The sequence below is a fragment of the Chrysemys picta genome, chromosome 2 (genome assembly GCF_011386835.1).
Source record: "Chrysemys picta bellii isolate R12L10 chromosome 2, ASM1138683v2, whole genome shotgun sequence".
Classification (NCBI taxonomy): Eukaryota; Metazoa; Chordata; order Testudines; family Emydidae; genus Chrysemys; species Chrysemys picta.
The window spans coordinates 287578764-287603709 of NC_088792.1; the positions used below are offsets into that span (position 1 = coordinate 287578764).

The 24946-nt window shown below is 47.9% G+C and overlaps 1 protein-coding gene across 7 annotated transcripts in view; it reads left to right on the plus strand.

Moving 5' to 3' along the window:
- ARHGAP39 (Rho GTPase activating protein 39) overlaps window positions 1-24946 on the plus strand; it is a 395325-nt gene that overhangs the window by 116683 nt on the left and 253696 nt on the right. For all 7 annotated transcript variants that reach the window (XM_065586365.1, XM_065586367.1, XM_065586366.1 and 4 more), the window contains one exon: window positions 6659-7093. In XM_065586365.1, the coding sequence (XP_065442437.1) occupies window positions 6659-7093 (435 nt within the window). The remainder of the gene's footprint in view (window positions 1-6658; window positions 7094-24946) is intronic.

Below are 24946 nucleotides of genomic sequence, written 5' to 3' on the forward strand. Positions count from 1 at the left end.
TGCATGCGTTATGCTGGGTGTTGAATTTCCCTCTGGAAAGGAGAAGTCGACTCCTGGGAGCGTTTGCAGATTCTCTTGACTTTCAATAGTCGCGAGGAGCGTGATCAGAGGCACAGGTGATGGTTGACGTTTTGTAAGATCTTCCAGGGCTTCTGTTGTCTGGCAGGGCCAAATTTCTGGAGGGAGCATGCTACATGGGCTGCAGGATTGATGTTTTTGCTGTTTCTCTTGGGTGGAGTAGAGCAGTTCCAGGTTGACAAGAGGACTTGCTGACTTCAGTGGTTCTATAGGGTGTGACTTTGCTCTTTGTCACCTCTCCAGACGGAAGCCTGAGAGGATAGATGGGGCTTACACTGCTGTGCAGGCCAACAGAGCTATTTCCAGAGTCAGAGGCCTTCCCCTGTGAACATCCTGCCTCCCCAGTCCTTAGATAGTCCAGTGCAGGGACTGCTAACTCGGGCACCCTAGTTGAGGTATCTGTTGTGGCAGTAGATGGGGGAAAAGCTACCCTTTCAAGTAGCTAAGATCCAAAGTGTATAGGGCCTCGTAGATCAGTGTCAACATCTTTACGCTGCACCTGGGAGCAGATGAGAGCTGGGATTTTCATGCTCCATTCATCTCATGCTCCCAAGCAAGTGGACAGCCACACTTTGCACCAGCTGTCGCTTGTGTGTGACCTTGAAAGGTAGCCCTGTGCAGAGTACATGGTAATGAGTTAATCTGGAGGTCATAACAGCTTAGGCAGCAGCAAGAAGATTCATGTCTCAGAAAAATTATCACAATTGCTGATGTACGTGTTGCGGGGGTGGGAGTTTGTAGAGGAGGAGGGAGGGATTTCTCCCTACCCCCACATAGGAACATATAGGTCTTTTATTCTCAGTATTAAAACTGTGAGCTTTGGAAAACACCACCTGTACTGCATGACCGTGCCGTCTGTCCAGAAAATGTGTAGCCCCAGCTCCTTCCGTCAACGGAAGCAGACAACAGGTGGTATCATTGGCATCCCTTCTCTCTGCCAGTGAAATGCACTTTGGTGTGCATTACCACACCTTCATTCTCATGTGGCACCTTGTAGAGCACCGGCAACATTTTGAAGTGCAACATAATACAGGGAGTCTGCTGTCTAATGATTATACTGTCTTTGCTGTTGTCTCATTGCACCCTGCAGCGATTACAAAGCTCTCTGCTTTTTTAATGTGTGAAGTAAGAACACAGTAGCCTAGCCTGTCTGACTTCACCAGCAGTGTTCATTGCAAGCACTGTAAAATCAGCAACAGGGGCTGGAATGGGAGGAGACGGAGATTCCAGAATACTCTACAGCACCGAAGGTTCCAAGGTGATGGGCGCCATGACCGCTCCACCGGTGAAAGGATGATGTGTGGCTAAAGTGTAGGCCTGGGAGGTAGGGGCTTCTGCGTTCTCATCCCAGATCTGTCACTGACTTGGTGTGACTGTGGGCAAGTCAAGTCATTTCGGCTGTCTGTGCCTCAGTTCCCCCTGTGAAATGCATACACAGTAACTCCTCACTTAAAGTCGTCCCGGTTAACGTAGTTTCGTTGTTACGTTGCTGATCAAGTAGGGAACATGCTCGTTTAAAGTTGTGCAATGCTCCCTTCTAACGTCATTTGGCAGCCGCCTGCTTTGTCCACTGCTTGCAGGAAGAGCAGCCCGGTGGAGCTAGCTGGTGGGTGGTTGGAACCAGGGTGGACCAACAGCCCCGCTATCAGCTCCTCGCTCCCCTAAGTTCCCTGTGCAGCAGCTGCCCAGCAGGCTAGCAATTGCAGCTGTCCCTCCCCCACTGCCATGTGCTGCTCCTGCCCTCTGCGTTGGAGCTGCTCCCAGAGACTCCTGCTTGCTGGGGGGGGGAGGGAGAGAGGGGCTAATGTCAGGCTGTCCCCTGCTCCTGCATCCCGCTTACCCCATCTTCCATAGAGCAGGAGGGACACACAACAGAGGGAGCTTCCAGGCAGCAGCAGCTGTGGTCTGGTCTCAGCTTGCTGATCTAATTAACAAGGCAGTGTACTTCTGACCCCACTCTTCATACTTAAAGGGGAAATGCGCATCTCTCTCTCTCTCTCTCTCTCTCACACACACACACACACACACACACACACACACACACACACACACACACACACACACACACACACACAGTGTTGGTCTCTGTCTGCCTTTCCTGCTGTCTTGTACAGTAGAGTGTGAGAGTTAGCCCTTGAGGGCTCAGCCAATTGCTATTTCATCATTTAGCAGTAAGTCATTCCCTGGAAATATCCCACCCTCTGACTCCTCCACCTCAACCAAGCTTCACAATCATCATCACTGTGTACCAGTATTAAATTGTTTGTTTAAAACTTATACTGTGTGTGTGTGTGTGTGTGTCTATAATATAGAAAGCAACAGAGGGTCCTGTGGCACCTTTGAGACTAACAGAAGTACTGGGAGCATAAGCTTTCGTGGGTAAGAACCTCAGTGAGGTTCTTACCCACGAAAGCTTATGCTCCCAGTACTTCTGTTAGTCTCAAAGGTGCCACAGGACCCTCTGTTGCTTTTTACAGATTCAGACTAACACGGCTACCCCTCTGATACTATAATATAGAATATAGTCTTTTGTCTGGTGAAAAAACTGTCCCTGAAACCTAACTCCCTCATTTACATTAATTCTTATGGGGAAATTGGATTTGCTTAATGTTGTTTCACTTAAAGTCACATTTTTCAGGAGCAGAACTACGTTAAGTGAGGAGTTACTGTACTGCTGAACTGGTTAGTGCCAGTCAGTCCCTTTCAGATGGTGCTGTAGGAATGTTGGGTATTACAACTGGGTCCAAAGTGACTGGCTCTTTATTTCCGTATAAAAGGTACTAAGCTCAGTTTGCCGCTGTTAGTAAAAAGACAAATGAGAAAATGTGGTGGTGAAAAGCTTTTCCCCCCTTCCTAGTGGATCTCAACTCTTCAGAGATTCTTAACCAAAGCCAGTGCACACTTTGTAGGAGGCTGAGATCATTATTGTGAAAAGAGGGGCTCCGTGCAGCCCCACAGGGCCTGTGGCCTCTCGGATCTGTTTGACTCTAGGCCTGGTGGACATAATTGTGTAATGCTTGCTCTTCTCAGATCTTTATTATTTGGATGGATAGTTTTCCCCTTCGCCTCCCGCTTATGGTCAATTGTGTTAAAGCAAGTGGCTGAGGTGAATGTACCTTGGCCATTGATCCGTTGTTTCATGAAGGGCTAATATATTGAGTTGTGCAAGTTGATGAATAGCCCTGGTAAATTAAAAGGCTGAGGAGAAAGCAGGAGAGCTGTAAAGTCTTAACCCTTTCTTCAAAGGCAGGGGAAACAATGATGTAAAGAAGGGGTGATATTTCCCAGCATTATGAACCTGCTACTGCTCAGAATGCCATGAGGAAGCTAAGTTTCATTTCTCACAGGGAGTGAATTGCATGGGGAGGGATAGCTCAGTGGTTTGAGCATTGGCCTGCTAAACCCAGGGCTGTGAGTTCAATCCTTGAGGGGGCCATTTAGGGAACTGGGGTAAAAATCTGTCTGGGGATTGGTCCTGCTTTGAGCAGGGGGTTGGACTAGATGACCTCCTGAGGTCCCTTCCAACGCTGATATTCTATGATTCTCCAGTGTAGCTGTGGGTCTGGTGGTCCTGGTGTGCTCTGGCTTTTCCTCTCAGGAGACAGGGATTCCAGTCCTGTCCTGGGTCGCAGTTGGAGCTATTTTTACAGGTGGTCTCCTATTTCTAATTGGCCAAATACAGGATTCCTCTTCGAGGCTGAGAAGAGTGTGATTTGTGCCCCAAGCCCCCTGCAAAATGTATGGAGTTCACATTCCTTCAGCTCCTTTGTAGAGGGGTCCCGGGCTGCTGGGAAGTGCCTAGCATTTTGATGCATGCCCTTTCCGTCTTGTGCCTCTGGCATGGCAATCTGTGTGTACTGTCCAGGCGCTCCTGGGCTAGTCTGGTAGCAAATTCAAGATTGGGGTTGAAATTGTAGAGGGTCCGGATTTGCTCCCATGTATCTGCAGAAGTGATCTTCAGAGTCCGTTCAGTATCTCTAGATCCCACTTCACAGGTTAGATGGAATCTGGGGGGCTCTGGGAAAAAGTCCTGTCCTGGATAGATTGACCATGTATGAGGCCCCTTGGAGTGTTGCTGACTGGAATGATCCTCTATCCGCGAATATGATTTTAAACCTTCCTTTCTCCTACATCAGCAAGGAAGCTCCTTTAGTGAGCAAGGCAAAACTGTTCTCCTGTTTGGTAGCTCAGCAGGGTACAAAAAACGGTAGCTCACCTGGAGACTTGGGTGTCCAAATGTTTGGGGTTTTTTTTGCGGGGAGGGAGTGGGAGAAATGGTATGGGGCATAAATAGGTCATTTTCTGCTCAAGCTTTTTTCTTTTCTACTGTGTTTGGGTCTGTCTCTGCACAGTCAGGATAGTACTTGACACATGGTGGGTATGTCTACCCTGCAGCTGGAGTGGCTTGAGCCAGCCGCAGCATCCGCACTTCTATTTGTACTGTGCTAGGTTGAGCCCTAGAGCATGAGTCTCTGTCTGGGCAGGGAGGTTCGCTCCCGGCTGCAGGGTAGACATACTCCAAAGAGCTACAGCAGAGGGAACCATGCTAATCCCTTCCACGTATACACAATTCCCCTGCTGCGGTAGGTTAGTTCCTTTTCTGCATCCAGTTCTTGACACCTGGAGTCTGCTGCAGAATGACCCAAAGCAGGATTTGTGCAGTGGGAGTCAGTTTCCTTGTGCAGCTGAAGTGCCGTTGTAGCTGATGCTAGCTGTTGAGGCACGGCCAGGAGAGCGGTGAATCAGGAGACGTGGCAGGTGGCCAGCAGCATGTGCTGGAATCACCATGAATATCCGTTTCTCAAATGCGGCCACTGTTGCCGCATGCAGCCCCTAGGGGCTTTTCTTGCAGGCAGTGCCTCCTGGGTGGTGATTGGGGAGGGGGGCAGCAAAGCAGTGGCCCATCCCCCAGTGCCGCCAGCAGGGGCTCTGCCCTGCCACCTTCTGGAGCCACACACACTGTAGGCGCAGGTGGCCAGTATGAGTTCCTCACCTTCCTGGTGGGACTCCGGCTTTGGGTTTCATCCCTGGGTGGTGGGCAGCAGGCTCGGGCCGTGTGGCAGTGGGCTCCATCCCCGAGATGCAGGTCTTCGGGCTCTGGCCCCAAGGACTCAGCCATGGGTTCACTCCCTGAACGTCGTCCCGTCCTCTGCTGCCTCCTCAGCCCCCCATCGCCCCTGGCTCCCTTCCTCCCTCCCCATCCAGGGCTGAGTAAGTCTGCTGTGAAAAGTGATATTAACAAATATACAAATGTCACTTTTCACAGTAGCAGATTCACTAGCTAGCAAGTCTTTTTTTTTTTTTTTAAGGCAAAACATGCAAATCAACTTATTTGTGTGTCTATTCTGTTGAGGTCCAGTAAAGAATAAACAGTTGTACATTATGTTTGTTATTGAATCTGCAAAAAACCCCTACATACATAAATACATATCCACATATATACATCTCCAAATCATTGTAATTTGTTTTTCCTACGGTTGGTTAAGTATGTTAGGAAAAATTGTCCGAGCAGCCACCAGCAGGAGTTGATGGCCGCACTCTGAGGCCACCCAAAAATTTGTTGTGAGAACTCCTGTGTAGAAGGTGGGAGGTGAGAGAACTCAGAGACTCAGCACTAGCATAGTGATGGGTGCTGGAAGTCGAGATAAAGATATGGATGCTGGCAGAGCTTTGTTGGAGCCCAGGACTGGACTAGCAGGGTATGCGCTAGGTGGGGAGTGAGGGCAGCAGCTGACTTTTGGGGGGCTTAGTAATGGAGAGGTAAAAGGTGCTGAAGGTGAGCATCGAGATTCATTGGCATAGTTGTATGCAGAGAAGCTTGCTACAGCTCTTAGCAACATCATATCAGCCTCTGTCCAATGTTTAGCTCTCAATTTTCATGAGTGCTAAACTCCTTCTCACAAACACCAGTTACGCTCAGTGTTGTCTGAAAGTCTGCAGCAATCCTGCAAAAAGGGCTTCTAAGATTCCCCTGGAAATAGATAAATGGGGCCAAATCTGGTGCTCAGGACTGCAGTCACTAGTTGCAGTGGTTCTATATTTATAGAAAGTGGTTCCATTTCCATATTATATGTGGTTGTTGCTGGACTTTGTTGCTCTCTCTTAGCATCACCTTTTTATTCCTCTGTATTTCTTTATTATTTGCGAGTGCCAACAGCATGCTAAGCATTTCTCAGCCCAGTCTCTGCCCTGAGGAGTTTTGAATCTGAATAGACAATGTACTAATGAGGGTAGTAGGGGGGTGGTTCAGGACGCTAGAGGAAAAAAGTGTCAGAGCTAAAATGTAGCACATCTGGTTAGTGCTTGGATTTTTAAAAAAATGCCTTTTAGACAGTCATCAGATTAGCTCACTCCCCTCTGTGCTGTGAGCTGGGGATGGGGCAAAGGCCTTTCAGAAGGGATGCATTTAAGGGAGATTCACTGGAATCCATAGCCTTGTATAGGGAATAGTGCAAGCCAGGATTTGGGAAAACCTGACTTGCATCCCCTCCCAAGCAGCCTTTGCTCTCCACCCTGCCTTCCTAGCTGGTTCTGGGCAACTGCTACAGCTTTTTAATTGTCCCTCTTTGTTCTCCCTCAGGCTGGAATGGGTGGAAATCATAGAGCCTCGAACCCGGGAGCGCATGTACGCCAACCTCATCACAGGGGAGTGTGTGTGGGATCCGCCCGCTGGCGTCCGCATAAAGCGCACCAACGAGAACCAGTGGTGGGAACTGTTTGACCCGAACACCTCACGGTTCTACTACTACAATGCCACCACCCAGCGGACCGTATGGCACCGGCCGCAGAATTGTGACATTATCCCGCTGGCCAAGCTACAGACCCTGAAGCAGAACACCGAGTCGCCGAGGGCCTCCACAGAGAACAGCCCTGGGCGGAGCAGCAATGTCAGCAGGGAGGGCAGCACCAGCTCCTCCCTGGAGCAGGAGCTGGAGGGCAGCGAGAAGGTGCAGGATCAGACGAGGTCAAACCGTCAGTCAGCCCAGTTCGCTGTAGTGAAAGAAGAACCAGAAAGGTAAAGCAGAGCTGTCTCTACGCAGCATGTGACATAGACTGATGGGTAGAGAAATACCCTCAGCCGGGGGAAAGCTGTAATGAATTTGTGCCGCAAGAGACAGATACTGTGTAACCCACCCCTTCCCTGGACGAACTGGGACTAGAGCTCTGGGTGGTGGGCAGCTTGATCTAGAGCAGTGGTGCCCAAACTTTTCCTCTCGCACCCTCCCTGCCCCCCTTACCAGTAATAGAATGTGTCCATGCCACCCCGGGCTGGGAGCGGGGTCGGGGGCTGGGTGGTGCCTGCTCCCTCCCCAATCCCCTGTGGGGGCTGGCCTGCAGCCTGCCCCACCCCGAATGTTCCTCCGTGCCCTCTTAAGGGAGGACTCTCCCCACCCTTTGGGGACAGCTGTACTAGAGGATAGCTTTTCTAGCTAAAGTATTAATGGGCCATGTGCAAGAGGGCAATGTCATTCATTCATAAAGCAATTATGTATTGGAGGAAGGGGTGTCACTGCCTCTGACTGCAGGGATACCTCTGTGCCGACCCGTAGGTGTAACTTAGTGCTGTCTCCTAAAAACACTTAGGAAAAGCAATTTTCTAAACTTAGAAATGCACCATATTTCACAAAATGGAGCATAATCTCTCCACCAGACCCATTTCCAAGGCAAGTGACTTTTATCCCTTTTCTGTACCTCACTGCGAATACAGATTGCCGGGCTGATCTGTTTGTGCCGACTCAGGGGTTTTGCAGCAGGGGTGACTTTCTCTTTTAAAAAAGGGGATTTTCAAGTTGAATAAAAATACAAAGCCAAGTTTCCTGGTATGTGGGCACAAAAACTGTGCTCTCCGGTCAGGCAGCTGCATTGCACCTTCTTCTTTGCACCCCTGTTTTGTGCTGTTATTGATTTGCAGTTTAGTTGCCTACATACCTCTTTTTTCCCCTTTAAAATGTATATTATTGAAGTGTAAATAAACTCCCCAGCCACATGTCTGCCTGAAATTGCACTCTTGCCATTTGCAAATAATTGGCAGAGAAATTTGTGCTTGTAACTAGGGTTTTCCTTTCTCCCAGTGTACATAAGAGTGCCATGACCTGGCCTAGTGGTTAGACCCGGGGCTGGGTGTTAGACCTTCCTGGCTGTGCCACTGAATTGATGTGGTACCGTGGGGAAATCACTTACCCTGTCTGTTTCTCCATTTGTAGAATGGAGAGAGACCTGAGCTTTGTCAAAACCCTTGGAGATCCTCGGGTGGAATGCACTATAGAAGTACTGAGTAGAGTAGAGTAGTGCTGGGTTGCCTGTACAGTACGCTGCATTAGTCCTCTTACAGTGCATGAGAGCACCGCTGCGCTTTCCTGGGAATTTGAGCCGGGTTCCGGTTATACCGCCATCTTGTGGCTGCAGCCTGCAGGCTATATAAACCCTTTTATTTATTTATTACTTACTACCTACAGAGGATATAAATGGGAGTTTATTCCTAAAAACGATCCCATTGTCAAACCTCTGGATGTAACATTCATTCAGAGTTTCCGTAGTAGCAACTACTCATTTCCCACCCTCCACTCATTCCAGCCCTTACTACGGTTAGTAAATGTCCATAGTCTGGTAAGTCCAAAGGCTTTAGTTGGGATCTCTACCCCGTTTGCTGAATGCCACACAAACACAATGGAGACAATATCTGCCCTGAAGAGCTATTTTCGAAAGATGCAGTTGCCCTCTCTCCGTCCATGTCTGCTCTTGGAGCAGGTGGAGGGTGATTCTCAGCTCCTGTAAATATACTCATGCTAGCTCTCTTCAAGCTAGTGCTCTAAAAATAGTAGTGTAGTCATGGTAGCATGGACAGCAGTGAGTGGTGGCCTGGGCTAGTCAACCAAGTACAAACCTGCCTAGATCCTATGAGTGCACAACCTGGGGCAGCTAGTCCATGCCGCTGCTTGCTGCTTCCCGTGTGATTGCAGCTACCCTCCTATTCTTAGTGCACTAGCTTGATGAGAGCTAGGGCGAGTATGTCTACGTGAGCTGGGAATCCCACCCCTAGCTCCAAGTGTAGATGTAGCCTCAGGGAAACTCTCATTTAGGTTGTCGCTGTTTCCTGTGTTGATTTATTGTAACTTCCCCACCCGTCCACCTCCTTGATGCCCTCTACCGTCTATTTAAAATACAGCAGCCAACTTCATATTCTGGCTTGTCCATCATGCAGAGTGTCTTACCCCTTCTTTGAATCCCTGTACTGATTTCTCTCGTCTGCCCCGTTAAGTTCAAACTTCTCATCTTCTCCTTCAAGGCCCCAGCAACTCTGAGCCATCAGATTTATCCTCCTTTCTTCTTGAACCCCCCATCCCTCTGCTATGCCAGTGATATCAACTGGGTCTTCCCGCATGTCCACGTCATGCTTTCTTTATGCTTCCCCCTACACATGGAATGCCTTCCCTGAACTGATTCAGAAGGCCGCTACCTTCACCTCCTTCCAGTTCATTCTCAAGATATACTTCTGTGATGCGTACAAGGAACTGACCAATCAATGCTGAATGGGTGGAGGGGAAGTTGGTATAGTTGCTGGGTGTTTCATTTTAAAATGTATATCAAATTCATACATATTTTTGATTGCATTCCTCTCCTCCAGCCTTCGGGTGTCATTTGTCATCTTAGATAGGCCCTGCCCTAGCTATGGGGACAGCACTCAGCATACTGAGGGTGCTACCAGAATAAATAAATGTTCCATGCCCTGAAGGTCACTCACCACATTTGGTTTTTCTCAGGCTAATAGGGGAAGTGATTTCCAGAGGTGAGTGCTCCGCCTCCAGATCCCCAGCGCCTGACTCCATGGACGCTTAGTGCTAACACCCCATTGGGAACAGGGAATGGCAGTGGCTAAACTAACCAAAATTGGAACAGGGTAAGGCTTGTAGACCAGGATCACCACCTTAAATTGCAACCAGTACTGCGGTAAATGTGACTAATTTGTGTCAGTGCTAGCAAGGCCTAACCCTTCTATAGCCCCAACCAGACCTTCAGCAGGGTTGTTGGACCTTAAGAAAGATAAATCGATCCCTTAGGTACTTATTTGACCCTATTAACATAATATCTGGGCATCCCTAATCTTTTAATGAATTTACCCTCATAACAGCATAAGAACGGCCATACTTGGTCAAACCAATGGTCCATCTAGCCCAGTCTTCTGACAATGGCCAGAGCCAGGTGCTTCAGAGGGACTGAACAGAACAGTCAGTCATCAAGTGACCCATCCCGTCTGTCGCCCATTCCCTGCTTCTGGCAAACAGAGGCTAGGGATGCTTCATAGCATGGTTTTGCATCCCTGCCTATCCTGGCTAATAGCCACTGATGGACCTATCCTCCATGAACTTATTCAGTTCTTTTTTGAACCCTGTTATGATCTTCACAACATCCTCTGGCAAAGAGTTCCACAGGTTGACTGTCCGTTGTATGAAGAAATACTTCCTTTTGTTTGTTTGAAACCTGATGCCTATTAATTTCACTTGGTGACGCTTAGTTCTCGTGTTATGAGAAGGAGTAAATAACACTTCCTTATTTACTTTCTCCACACCAGTCATGATTTTATAAACCTCGATCATATTCTCCCCCCCCCCCCAGTCGTCTCTTTTCCAAGGTGAAAAGTCCCAGTCTTATTAATCTCTCCTCATATGGAAGCTGTTCAATATCCCTAATAATTTTTGTTGCTCTTTTCTGTACCTTTTCCAATTCTATATATCTTTTTTGAGATGGGGTGACTCCTATTCAAGATGTGATGTAGGGCAGTGCTATTATCCCTGGATGACAGGATAAGAAATAATGGGTTTAAACTGAAGCAAGTGAGATTTAGGTTATTCATTAGGAAAAACTTCCTAACTGTCAGGGTGGTTAAACACGGAACAAATTACTTGAGGAGGTTGTGGAATCTCCATCATTGTTGGTTTTTAAGAACAGGTTAGATAAACACCTGTCAGGGAGGGTCTAGATAATACTTAGTCCTGCCTCAGACCTGGGGACTGGGTAGATGACCTGTCGAGGTCCTTTCAGTCCTATATTTCTATGATACTTTCCTCATTGTACAGATGGGGAACTGAGGCATAGAGGCTAAGTGATTTATCCAAGATCACACTGGAAGTCTGTGGCAAAACAGGGACTGGAATTCAGGTCTCACAAGTCCTAGGCTATCTTAACCAGTGAACCATCCTTTCTCTTTAATGAACAAATCTTCTAAAGTTTCCCATTGGCTCTTTTCCAAATCTTTCTTGGGCTTCAGAGAGTCAGTCTGACCTCTCATTTCAATCCGTACTGCCCTTTGCATTAGTAGCGCTCAAAGTGCTTTACAGAGTGCTATATAAGAGCTATATGGTGGTGATATTTATTTATTATTACACGAAGAAAATTGCAGCAGCCCTCACCACTGATATGGAGGAGCAGCTGCCAGAGACTCTGGTTCCCAATACAGTATGCACTGGTGCATAGGCAGCAGCCTCTCTGCTCAAGATGGAAGCTTTGCCCGTTGGAATCTGTTACTTTGGGCCTTCTCCTGGAGGAGTGTGAAGCGTTAACTAGAATTGGAATGGGAGGCTTTAATTTTCTGTGCAGATGGTGCTGTGTTTTTCTGCAGCAGCATGTGCATGCTCAGTGGCTCCCTGAAAGAAAAGAGAGATCCATTTTCCTTTCAGCGGTAAATCCCGCTCTTGTTTAGTGCCTGTCTTTACTGGTGTGTTGTTCTGCAGACACTAATTCTGACATGGCAGATTAGTAAAAGCCCCCACTGCTTCAAACGCCAGGGTGCTGTGCTGCAGGATGCAAAGGCTCAGGAGGGTGAAGTGAATGAAACTGGGCCTGAAAGTGAAAGAGCGTTAGCCTGTAATGCTGGGAAATGGGTAACACTCTAGCAAGAGCCAGCGCCAGGCTGAGAGAGAACAATAAAACCTAGGGTGGCTTCTTGGGAACTTTCTCTCCAATCCCCCATGCAATTTCCCTCCTCCCCTTCCTCCATAATTCAGTCATGGCTCATGTACATTCAGAAAGTGAGTCCTAATTCTATAAGCATTGGCAAATGCACAGTAGGTCCTAAGTTACAAGGAGAAATAAAGGCACCAGGTCCAGATTCATCCTTGTCGAGTCCCCTCAAAGCTGTGTGAACTGTGATGAAGGTGGGGTTTCACAGCAGTGGAAACAGTGCGTGAGCTGAAGCAGAATATCTGCCCTCTGTACCTGGAAATGGTTTGATGGCAACTTTGTCTCTCTAGCCTGTGTACTTGTGCCAGAGGAGAGCTATAGCACTGCCATACCTGCCCAGCGCGGGATTGAAGCATTGGTCCTGTAGGCCCGTGGCTAGGGCCCCATCTCCTGGAGTCAAGTGATTATGGCAGAATATCAGGATTGAGTCAGTTACTTGGTGCCCTGGGGTTAGTGGGGCCTACTGTTAGCACTTCAGGGGACAGGTCTACTCTCAGTCAAGAGCTACCCCTCGGAAAAGTGCTGGAGCGCTGATGTGCCGTCAGGAGAGGGGCGTTACTCTACTCGCTCTTACTGCTGCACGTTTTTCGTCAGTCTCTCCGCAGCATGCAGCCGCTGGCTGGCACGTGCACCTTATTTACATCGTAACTTTCATTTTAAGGGCTTTGCTGCTGCCTAAGGCGCCAGGCTCCTCAGAAAAATGCCGCTGATTGTACCTGGTATGTGGCTACATCTGAGTGGGATTTGGATGGAATGCGAGGCTCGATAAACACCACTGTGGTGCACACATTGGCAAGTAGGGAAGCAGCAGTGAAACTGTTAATATATTTGGCACCACTTCAATGGCTGTGAAAACCAGCACTTGAAAGCAAAAGAGATTCCAGAGTGATGCAGTCCTCATGCTGTAATAGGTTCTCTTCCTGGCTGAATATAGGTGTTGGCTATGCTGTCCGCATGCAGTATTTACTACCGTAGCCAGAGGCTGTCTGCTTGGCCTAGTGGGTCCTGCAGGTTAAAATAGAAGGGATGGGTAGGGGAGAGTGGTTTCCTTTGCTTCGGAAAGCTAGCGCTTCCTGACAAATGAATGTTGGCAACCAGCAGGGGACCATGGCACTGTAGTTTGTAGTGCAATATTGCAGTCAAGTCTGAAGCAGAGACAGGTGGTTATTTTGGAAACGAGGGAAACAATTCTAAAGGGTAAAGCCCTCGGAAACAGCCTGCGGGGACCAATGCTGTGCTGGCTGAGAGGTAGGCTGGATGACCTAATGGACCTGTTCCAGCTCTGATTTCTGTGATTCTGTAGCAAAGCACAAACGAGGAAGGACGGGTGACTGCGGTCAAGGCTCTTTCATGGGAAAGCCTCCGGTGGCAGAGATCTCATCTCTAGAAGTGGCCGATGCTTTGGGTCCTGGAGAAGATGAACTTAAAGAACAAGAGAGCCGTGCAAATTAAAAATTGATTTTTTGATTGCACGGATAGTGGCTATGAAGGGCAGAGCCAGTCCAGGCGTCTGTGCTGCCGAGCTCCTCTAGCTGCTTAGAGCTCAGTGTGTTCTGCCTTTTGTTGTGGTTTCAGAACATTAGTAACTTGATGGGCCTTTTTTCCCCACCTTGTGCCCATAAAATTGTAAGCATATCTTAACTCATGCCTTTTGGAGGATACCAGAATGGACCTTAAACCTTAACAAACATGCTTCACAGAACAGTGAACACTCACATGGGGCTGTCTAGACATAGAAAAATATACAGACATGACAAGTTCTCAGAGAGAGGGAGTTAAGTATTATCTCTATTTCAGCTGAGTCAGAGAGGTGACCTATCTCATCCCAGGTATTGCAGAGTCAGTGTTGAAGCCAGGACTAAACTAGGCAGTTCCTGGCTATAGTGGGGTCTAATGGACTGAGCTGAACAGAAACTATAAAAGCACAGTAGCATGTATAGACTGGTTTGAACACCAAAGCATTTGAAGATCTGCTTATTTCCTTCTCCCCCCTTCTTTTTCAAATCTATGGTTAGACATAAACACCCCCATGTTCGAAGCATGGCACAGGATTTCAGCGAACGAGACTCCCATTTAAAGTGCAGATAGTTTAAAACCAAGGCCTGTTATTTGGAAGATGTCCCTGAATGTGATAAAGTCCAGAAGTCTGCTTTATAGCAAGCAGAAATGTTAGACTTGAACTGAAAGTTTCTCTTGAGGAATCAGTTCTTATAGGCTTGTGATATATTGTCTTAATATGTGGCAGTCTGGTCCTAAATCTAGATATACATTTTCCTTTTACAGGCAGTAAATATGTGTTAACATTCACAAGACCACTTCTAGCCAAAAAATATATAGCACCATAGATGGGCACCTGGCACTGTAAGGCAAGGGGCCAAAGTCCTTACAGGTGTAAACTGGTGCAATGCCACTGACTACAGTGCTTACTGCAGTGGTGAATTTAGTCTGAGGGGCTTGTGTTAGACTTAAGGAAGACCAACACATCATGGAAAGTGTGGGTAAGACAATTAGGTTCTCCATCTTTTGCCCTGCTTTTTACTTTCTTACCAAGCCCTGTTTGTTGCTTTTCCTGCATCAGCCCCATTGGTGTGTAAACGACACCAGTGGCATTAGTGTCTTGCTTATGCTAACTTACCCTAAACTTCAGCTTGTTAGCCTTAAAAAGGTACCATGTTGTATCCCTAAAATCTATCAGAGCTAATAGTCTCAAGACTTGCATTGAATATTTTGCTTCATTCTTTGTTTTAATTCTTTTATAATTTGGAAAAGGCTGTGCTATAGTTACTGGCCTTCCAGATGTGACTGAGCCCCTGTTCTCTGTCAGGTAGCCCTAAATCCTTGGAGAAGGCTTTTATCTGGGGCAGAGAAGAGGTGAAGCCTGTTTGGGGGCATCATGTGGCTGCCACAGATCTATCCTCTGCTGGGACTGTATGTAACCACTTGGGAGAGCAGTGACTACTGGGAGACCTGGGGGTTCAAAGGACTATATTGAACAGTGTGCCAGACAAAGATGGACTTTTGGAACAAAAGTGTTAATATTTAGGGGGAGGTGAATACAGATTCCCCACCTCCAGTTTTGCAAAAACACAGCCTTTTGAAGCTGTGCCCTGAAGAGTGGGCCATTGTCTGCTGATCACCCATTACTTGAAACCAAGATTAAAGGCCTACACTGTATAAAGGAAAGACTGAATTATTCATGGTGGTTCTGCTTCTGAATCTGAGAGCATGTCTATATTACAAACTTTTGCCAATGCAAGTTACATTGTCAGAAAGCCACCACAGTTAGTATATTGCTTGCTTGCACACACACTTGGTTCCTTGCGTTGGCCCTGTGTGTACTCACCATGAGTGCTTGTTTCGATGCACAGCGTAGTGCACCATGGGCAGGTATCCAGTGCAGTGTCTTTTGGGAAGCTTTGGCAATGCATGGGGGAGCAGAAACAAGTCGTGCAGGGGTGACTGGGACAGCAGGGTGAAGTTCCCATCATGCAACTTTCTCCATCCCATCATGCTATTTCTATCTCATAATTTTCACACCTATTTTGAAAATCCAATTAACTCATGCAGGATTTGTCACTGTCTACCATCTCTGACAGAAGCATTAAACCTGCGCAACTCTACACTACTGTCATGGACATTATAAGCACAGGACACAAGATCTTCCAGTATTTGCAGAGCTGCAAGGGAATGGGGTGATTTTTCCTGGAGATCCATTTGCTGTAGCAAGAACCAATTAAAGATAGGTAGTAGTGTTCGTGGAGCAGCTGAAAATGGTGGAGCACCGCTTCTGAGCCTGAGAAACCAGCACTGAGTGGTGGGATTGCATTGTAATGCAGGCTTGGGATGACAAACAGTGGCTGCAGAACTTTCGGCTACACAAGGTCGCATTCCTGGATTTGTGTGCCGAGCTTGCCTCAGCTCTCCCGTCCAGGGACCCCAGACTGAGAGCTGCATTGACAGTGGAGAATTGAGTGGCAATTGCCCTGTGGAAACTTGTGCTGACAGATTTCCCACTGACCAGTAGCAATAATTTTGGATTTGGAAAATCCACTGTGGGGGGGGCTGTTGTCATGCAAGTGTGCAGGGCCATTAATTGTCTCCTGCTACAAGGACTGTGACTCTCAGCAACATTCAGGACATAATGGATGGTTTTGCTGCAGTGGAGTTCCCAAACTGTCGTAGAGCAATAGACTCATACATATCCCTATTTTGGCACCAAACCACCTTGCCGCAGAGTACATCAACAGAAAGGGCCATTTTTCTATGGTTACAAACACAGGACTGTTCAGAAAGCTACAAGCAGGGACTTTTTTTTTCCTGACTGGCAGACTACCAGTAGCAATGTTGAAATGCCAATAGTGATCCCGGGGGTCCCAGCCTACAACTTACTCCCCTGGTTCACGAAAACGTATGCCAACCACCTCGACAGCATCAAGGAAAGATTCAACTACCAGCTCAACATGTACAGAATGACAATTAAAGTGATTTTTGTAGATTGAAGGGGTGCTGGAATTGTTGACTTACAAGATTGGATCTCAATGAGAAAAATATCCCAGTGGTTATAGCAGCCTGCTGTGTCCTGCATAATATCCGTGAAGCAAAGGAGGAAAAGCTGCTGCTAGAGTGGAGGGTGTAGGCAGAACAGCTGCCTGCCGAGTTTGAACAGCCCGACACAAGGGCTATCAGAACTCAGTGCAGAACTATATGGCTCAGGGAGTCTTTGAAACGGCATTTTAACAGTGAACCACGGTAATGTGTGTGGTGTATTGTGCTCTACCTGGCCTTGCAGTTTGGGGGCCTGTTAGGAATTATGTGGTGCTTGGTAGTCATCTATGAATATAACACTGACAGTGCACCTATTAATAGTGTGATGCTTCTGGTCCATTTATGATTATTACACCATTTGTCACTGATCCCATGAGTTGTGCACAATAATAAGTGGGTGCTTTCAATACTGCCAGCCATTCTGCAGCATATATTGGGAACTAATAAAGATGAATTATTTCCCAAACAAGAGAGTTTTACTGAGTAATGAAAACAAATTTAAAAAAAATTCTGTGCAAGTTAAAAGCAAATACATTAAGACTTTAATAAATTTATGGAACAGAGCTTAAAGAAAGGGAAGGAACATTCATGTCCATTTTAGCTACGCATGTATCAACAGGGGGTCTGACAGGTCAGTATGCGAAGCTGTGGTTATCCTTAAGGTCCCCTGGAGTGGAGAGGTAGAGGTAGGAATGGGGCCCGTGATGCCACGTGGCATGTCGAGGGGGAGTTTAGAGAAGTGCTATACTGGAGTTGACCATGGACTGCAAAGAGAAGTGGGCCTGGGATCATTGAACCTGTAGGTCGAAAAGAGTCTGGGGCATGTTTGCTGCCAGGGAAGTCCTATTATGTCCAGGTGCATTTCCCTCCCCAAATCCTGGGCCTTTCTCCATGCAGTCTGCCATATTCATCACCAAGTGGTCTGTTCACGGTCTGATTGTAAGCATTGGCTTACAGGATCTCACTGAACATGTCATCTTGAGTCCTCTTCTTTCTCCTCCTCGGGCTCATGTGTTCTGTGGGTGTGGGGGGGACCCCTCAAGGTGCAATGGTAAAACACACACAGGTACAATTGCCAGTATAGTTTCAAAGGAAAGCATAAATTAAGTTTCAGATCTCCCTTCCCTTGCTTCCCATAAGTTTTAAACAAGACATGCAATAGCGTAGTAGACATCATACATATCCCTATTTTGGCTTCTGCTTTGGAGTGTTTATGCATGGGTACCATGCCCAGCTCCAGTCATGGTGAGTATGGCCCGCCATCAGTGAGGAAAATGAGAAGGGAATTGCTCAGTTGCATGAAACGGAGTGTAGGGGACTGGCACAGAATCCTGGCACTATTTTCTACGGGCGGTGATGATTATCGCTGATCTCACTCCTGAGGGTAACAAAGGCACAGCAAGAGAATCAGCTGCTTGCTGGCATCCCAAAGTTGCCTGGGCCCGTAAGCAGCTAGCCCATTTACTGCAATGGTGCCTACTGAAGTTATTGCTGACTGGTGTGGAAAGGTGTCCTACCGTGGAGGAAGAAATAAGGCTGCCATCCGTAGAAACCTACGGGAGAGGATTGCAGAGTACCTCCATGAAAGTTTCATCAGTTCTCTCAGGAGGATTTACGGGACATCCCTGTGCACATAAACAAAGTGCTCTGCATGGCCCCTCTTGCCTAACTAACTCTACCTCTCTTTGTTGTACTGCTGCCTCTTCTCATAAGAGTAAATTAATGAAGAGTTAGCTGTGTCCTGCTAAGTTGGGGGTTCCATCACTCTGATGGGAAATAAATTGATATACTTACTCAAGGTTCCTTCCCCTGCTTCGGACTCGCCCATGCTTGACTGACTGGACTGCGGTGGAGTCTCAAACAGGTCCTGGCTCGTGGCATAGCTGGACCCCACAGTTGTATGTCCCCCATCCTCCTCCTCTTCCTCCACCTCCTTGACTTAGCTGTTAACGTGAGGGGCATGTGACTTGGTGGTGGTGGTGGTGGTGGGGTCTCCACCAAGTATGGCACGGTAGCACTTTGTAAAAATGGCAGGTCTGTGGCTCGGCACCAGATCAACTGTTGGCCTCGCTGGCCTGATGTGCGTCCGGCAGTTCCTTCACTTTCACATGGCCCTTCTGCTAGTTCCTGTTGTCCCCCTTTTCCTGCAACCCCCATGCAATCTGCTCGTAGATGTCCATGTTTCTACACCTGATCCTTAGCTGTTCTTGCACAGCCTCTTTGCCACACAGGCCCAGGAAATCTAATCTCTCCTGTCTACTCAAGCTGGAGCGCGTCTGGAGCATGTTGCCAGCATGGTCAGCTGGGCAGTTGGACACCCCAATGGAGAGCTGTTAAGTGTGCTTGCCAAGCTGGCAGATCAGAAAACGGCATTTCAAAAATTCCCAGGGCTTTAAAAGGGGAAGAGGGCCTTCTGGTGTCCCTGACCCCTGGGCAGTGGCGTTCACAATTGAGGCCAGACCCGTCAGTGTCAGGCATTGTAGGACACTTGCTGGAGGACGGTTAGGGTCGACACAGATAATGCAGCATCTACATTTGTGCTGCATCATCTTCAATACATCGAGCATAGCTCAACACCGCTTGGGGAAATGGTGTTATTATGTCGGTGTAATGGAGCACTTGCATTGGCGGGAGACAAATTTAAGTGTAAACACGTACACAACCCAGGCAGTGTAGATCAGACCTCAGACAGTTATGAACTTGTAACCATGGGGAAAACCCAGCTGTGTGTTTTGAAGGACTGACCGCTACTAGAGCTTGAGGCTGGAGTAGCGCCAGAGGCTGGAGTTAGGGTGACCTCTAATAAGCTTTTTAGCATGCACGTAGGCTTCTTTAATGCTTTTAATATATTTTCTCTATCATGCTTTCACCTTAAGAATAATGCTCTTGCTTATAAAGAGCTGTGTGGAAACTTACAACTGTGGGCCCTTATGCGGTTTATAGCCTCTGGAGGAAAAGCAAAGTGCAGATGCTAACCTGTTTAGGCAGTCTGGCTTGCTGGGAATGTCACCCGTGTAGGCAGGAAACTATGCAGTCTGGAAAAAAAAAAACCACACTCAGGAGGGAGAGAGAGACAGGTCTCTGCCCAAGAGAGAGAATGGCTGGGAACCAGAAACTTAGGGTGGGTGCCCTTGACCATGAGGGGGGAATACAGGTAAAGTTGCCCTGAACTGTGACAGTCTTCATGATGATTCTGCCAGATAAAGTATATTGGCCAAACCCATTTATTTTTATTCCCCTGCTGTTTAATAAGGGAGTACTCCTGTTCTTAGACAACTGCATCCTGTTTCAAGCTACCTGATAACTGTCGATCTTAGTGGAGTGTTTCCAAAAGTCAGTTGACAGATATTTCCAGACTGACTTCCTTCTTTGTTTACTTTAATACTGTATTGAGCTAATGTAACTAGCAGAAATCACATTAATTTCAAGCCCGCTGTTTGTGGCTCACATGGTCGATTGGCTCCCAAGCCAAGGAAACCCCATGGGGAGAACCCCCAGCTTAACCCAAAGTGGACTGCACTCAAGTTTGATCAGAAAAGTACCAGAAAATGCTGAGTTAATGAGGACTCTAGGGGCAGCTTGCTAGTTGTGCTTGTAATAGATCCAGACTTGCTCTTTCTCAGGCATTATATGTGCTTCACAGTGATAATTAATGCTGATTAGAAATAAGACACATTTTATTAACGAAGGAGCAGCGTTACTAAACGGAAGTGCGACAGGCACAGATTTGCTTTTCTTCAGGGTGGGTTCCTCCCAGGAACCTGCATATTGCTGACCATGCTCTTGGAGTTATGGGCCTGTGTCGCTGAAGAGATGCGGTATGTGCCTCCTCCCAGCACCTGCAGTTCACGTGGCAGAAAGAAAAGAATTGATCACATGCCCATCTACCTTACCTCAAAGCTAGAGAGGGGAGGAGCCCTGCAATGGGACTTCAGAATCCCAGCAAGTCTCATTTCATCTCGTTGTAACACACTTGCCATCAGGACATTCGAGTGCCTCCGTCCCACTGCTCAGGTGGCTGGTAAGGCCTGTAAAGGACCTGAACCTCCTAAGGCAAGTGATGCTACAGAGCTATTTCAGGCTGCACACGGTCCAATCCAGCGCACACAGTGAAAAATGTCAGATTAAGGAACAATTTATTTAACGGAGCTTTGTCCGGGGAGGGATGGGGTTAGGCAAGCACTACCCACCCCTGCCCAGAAACACAGTACCAGTCCCTAATTATACTAATGCGTCAATTATGTTTTCGTAGCAGCAAAGGCTCCCACTCGGAGGTAGGTGTAACAATCTGTATGGGCCAATCAGTCTTTATTCTCACAGGAAGAAATAGTGCTCCTCAAACCTTATTTGAAAGTGCACCTTTAGAACATGTTTGCATGTTCTATCTCATTAGCAAAAGGTCCTGGGAAGAGGGGGCAGGATTTGCTCCTAGGTGCAAAGTTCAGCTCTCCCAGCAAGCTTGGAGCGTCTATTAAGAGCTCCTAGCACACTCAGAGCAGACTCAGTAACATTATTGTAATGTCTGCTGAGTGAGTGCTTTCTGTACCAACATGATTTATGACATTAAACTCTATACAAACTTCCCATGGATCACTACACAAACCCTGGAATTCAGCCACCACTGGGGGCACACAGCAACTTAGGATAGAATATGACAGTGTACTCTAATCAGAGAAGGGAATTTGGGATGGCAGAATAGAATTATCAGAGTTGGAACCTGGCAACATCACTGGGGTTAGACTTCTTTAACTCTTGTGGGAGGTGCCATTAGCTCTTTATCTCAGTGTCCGGGGCCACAGGTCTCAAACACTGGTCCACAGTGCTCTTAGGAGCTAGTAGGTTCCAACCTGCCACCCGTTAACCTGCCAGCAGGTACTAGGATAGAAACTGAGCCCGACAAAGGACTCCAGTCCAGGACTCTGACTGGTAGAATGCTGGGGACTCTGATTGGGTCAAAGTTTCTATATAAACCCAGCCCAGAAACACAAAGTTGTCCATGCAACTGGGCTCCACCTTGCTCTGGACTGTGCTTATGCTTCCTGCTCCCTGGCTTGAGTTCCTGGTAGCATGACCTGGTCTGACTCTGGTTACCAATTTGTGGTTCTGCTCTCAAGTTTGTCCCCTTGCTTCGGATCTCCCAGGAACCTGACCCTGCCTGCCTCCTGACTCTCAACTTTTGGTTTGCCCTCTGACTTCCTGGTATCTGAGCCGGCCTGACTCCCAACTCCTGCTCTGACCACTAGACTAGAAGATCATAATGGTCCCTTCTGACCTTACAAGTCTATGAGTCTATGAGGTCAGACCGCCTATGTCCCGGTTGTGATACTCTGCTTTGCCATCTTTCAGCAGAGATGTAGCCCCAGCACTACAGTGAGGAAGTGGGTTAACAATGAGTCAAATAGTGCCACTTTCTGAACTACTGACAATACTTCCAGCACTGTAGTATTAAGTGGCCATCTCCCATCCATGGCCTTGTCTACAATACAAAATGCTCCCATGTTTGAACATGGGTGTTAATGGAGTTAGATGAGTCCTGAACGTGACTAGATGAGAGGCCCTGATCTGCGCTACCAGCTTCATTGCGTTTAGCATGTCATCTGGGTGCTATTCACAGCAGTGTTCAAGCACAGTAAAATGTGGTCAATGGTGAGTCTGCTTAGCTTAAGAGATGTGTCAAGATAACAGCACAACGCGGCAAGGCTGCGGGCCCCATCTCAGAACATGTGTGTGCTGTATAGAGGTAAGAGAGGAATTCCATCCTAAACAATTAACAGTACAATAGGCCATTTTAGGCACCTACCACACACGTGCATCTCAGGGCAAAAGCCTCCTCTCAGATCTTCAGTGTGGATCTTGACTTCAGTTCTCTTCAGCTGCCTGGAATGCCAACTGACCCCAGCTGCGGGCCTGTGCATGCAAGAGGAGATCTGACAAATAGTGCAAGAGGGAGCAAATGCAATATTCCAACAAGGGGGGGGAGGTAATATCTTTTATTAGACCAACATCTGTTGGTGAAAGAAGCTTTCCAGCTGCTACAACACTGCAAACATTTCAGCAAGTAACACCAAATACACTTGCTTAGCAAGAGAGCACGGGAAACAAAACCCCTTCCGTTGTAAACATCCTCCCGCAGCAGAAATGAATGCTTCAGACAGAGACCTAGGCCGACACCTATTTTTTGTTTTACAGATACCCAGGGCTCTGTGAGTAGAGCTCAATATAAAACAGACTTTAGGAACTGATCGGAGGCTGGCTGGCCAGTATTTCTGTCGCAACAGCACAATCAGCTACGGTTGCAAACCATGCCGGGCTTTCTGCTTTTGATACTAAATTACCTGCGCTGTTCAGCACAGCGGGACTGTGGGACTAAAGGCCCCCTGCTTGTTAGCCTTCAGTGTGTCACAGGCGCTTCAAACTGTCAAAACTACTTTTCTTTAGGGACTTCAAAAAAAATCAAAACACAGGGCAGGGGTGACGTTTTGGAGAGGGCACATGGATCTTAACCCAGCGTACTGGGAGCAAGCCAAAAGAGACGCTAGGTTGGATGTAATAATTACAAGGGACAGCCTCATAACCTGCAGTTTTAGCTTCTGTAGCTCTTCAGCTGGACTGATTGGCCATCTTTGGGGGGGGTGGGGGGGTGGAGGAAAGGTGGACACCCGTTCTTTGAGTGCTGTCCCTGTGGATGCTCCACTTCAGGTGGTGGTGCGTCCCGGTGCCGTCAATGGGAGATTTTTCCTAGCAGTGTCTGGTCTGGGCGCGCATGCGCAGTAGCTGTCTTGTGGCGCTGCTGATGCCTCTTCTGGCACGCGCATGCCCTGATCCCCTTCAGTTCCTCCTCAGCCGTCCTCAACTTGAGACGGAGTCCGCTAGCGGTGTCCCTACGAACTATAGAAAAATATAGTTTGTTTAATTTACTCTAATTAGTCTTAGATTAACATAGCAGTACTTTTGTAGTGTTAGATAGTTAAGAATTTTTGTGTGTGGAAATTTCCTTATTTTCATCCCCAAATCGGGATGCTTTAAAAATCCCTGGATCCCCAGGTTTTAAAAGGTGTGCATCTTGTAATGACGCCATGCTAATCTTGGATGGACACTCACTTTGTGCCTGCTACTTCGGGGAGGTGCACATTCCTCACAGGTGTACTCACTGCAACAGCCTAAAGGCAAGGGCCAGGAGAGAGAGGGATCTCCATCTGAAACTAATCATAATGGAGAAATCCCTTTCCTCCGCAACAGAGGGAACAAGTGACTACCCTGGGACTGTCTCTGTGGACAGGGTGAGTGCCTCCTCTTCGGAGAAATCAAGAAAAAGGGCCTTGTTGTCACCAAACCGCAGACCGTTAAAAAAGAAACGGTCTCGGGCGAGATCCCTGCCATCGGTGCCGAGCTCATCAAGAGTGAGCACCTTTGATAAACGAGGCACCTCCGGCACCGTCCGCCCAGTGACCTCTGCCGGCAAGGGAAAGGAGCCGAGTGGTAGGCACCGTACAGCCTCTCCTCCATGGCACCGTCTACCCCTGCAAAGGATTCAGTACCGCAACCTGCACCGTAGGCGATGGCTTCGCCATTGGCACAGAGTGTGGAGGTGCCACGCACGGAAGAAACGAAACAGATGGTGGTGCAGAAGAAAGCCACTCAGAAACTATCAGCACCAAAAGAAATGGCACCGACCCCTCTCACTTGACTCTCTGAGATACTGACTACATCAGCACCCGGCTCTCCACTACTCGGCACCGCAAACTCGCCAGTACCGACAGCACTGGACCAGCCTCATTCCCTCATCGCTCCGCCATTGTCAAGCGATGAGGAGGAGGAGGAAGGGGAGGCAGCCTTCTTCTCAGGACATTCTTTCCCAATGGAGACTGCCCAGCAATACAGTGCAAAGAACAGACAAGCAAGGGTGTGCCACCATGGCTTGCTAACCAATGGCCACAATGGGACCCAAGGGCAGATTACAGGGCCCAATTCCAGAGACCCATGTCTGCACACAGGAAACCCATAAGGTTGGCAACATCAGTACCTGAACCCTCTGGGGACACAGAGGAAGGGGAAGAAGAGAGGAACAACAGCTCTGATCACGAGGAGTCACCAGAACACAACTCCTCATCTTCCCCAGATGAAGCAGTCATACCTACACCTGTGATGGCCCTTAACGATTTCAGACATTTCCAGGAGCTATTTAGGCGAGTGGCATAGAGTCAAAACATCCCTCTAGAAGAGGTACAGAGAGACACCACCAACTCCTGAAGATCTTGCATACTTCCTCCTCATCAAAAATTGCCATTCCAATCGATGCCCTCCTGGAACCGGCAGATAGTGTGGCAAACACCGGCCTCCATCCCACCAACTAACAAACGCACGG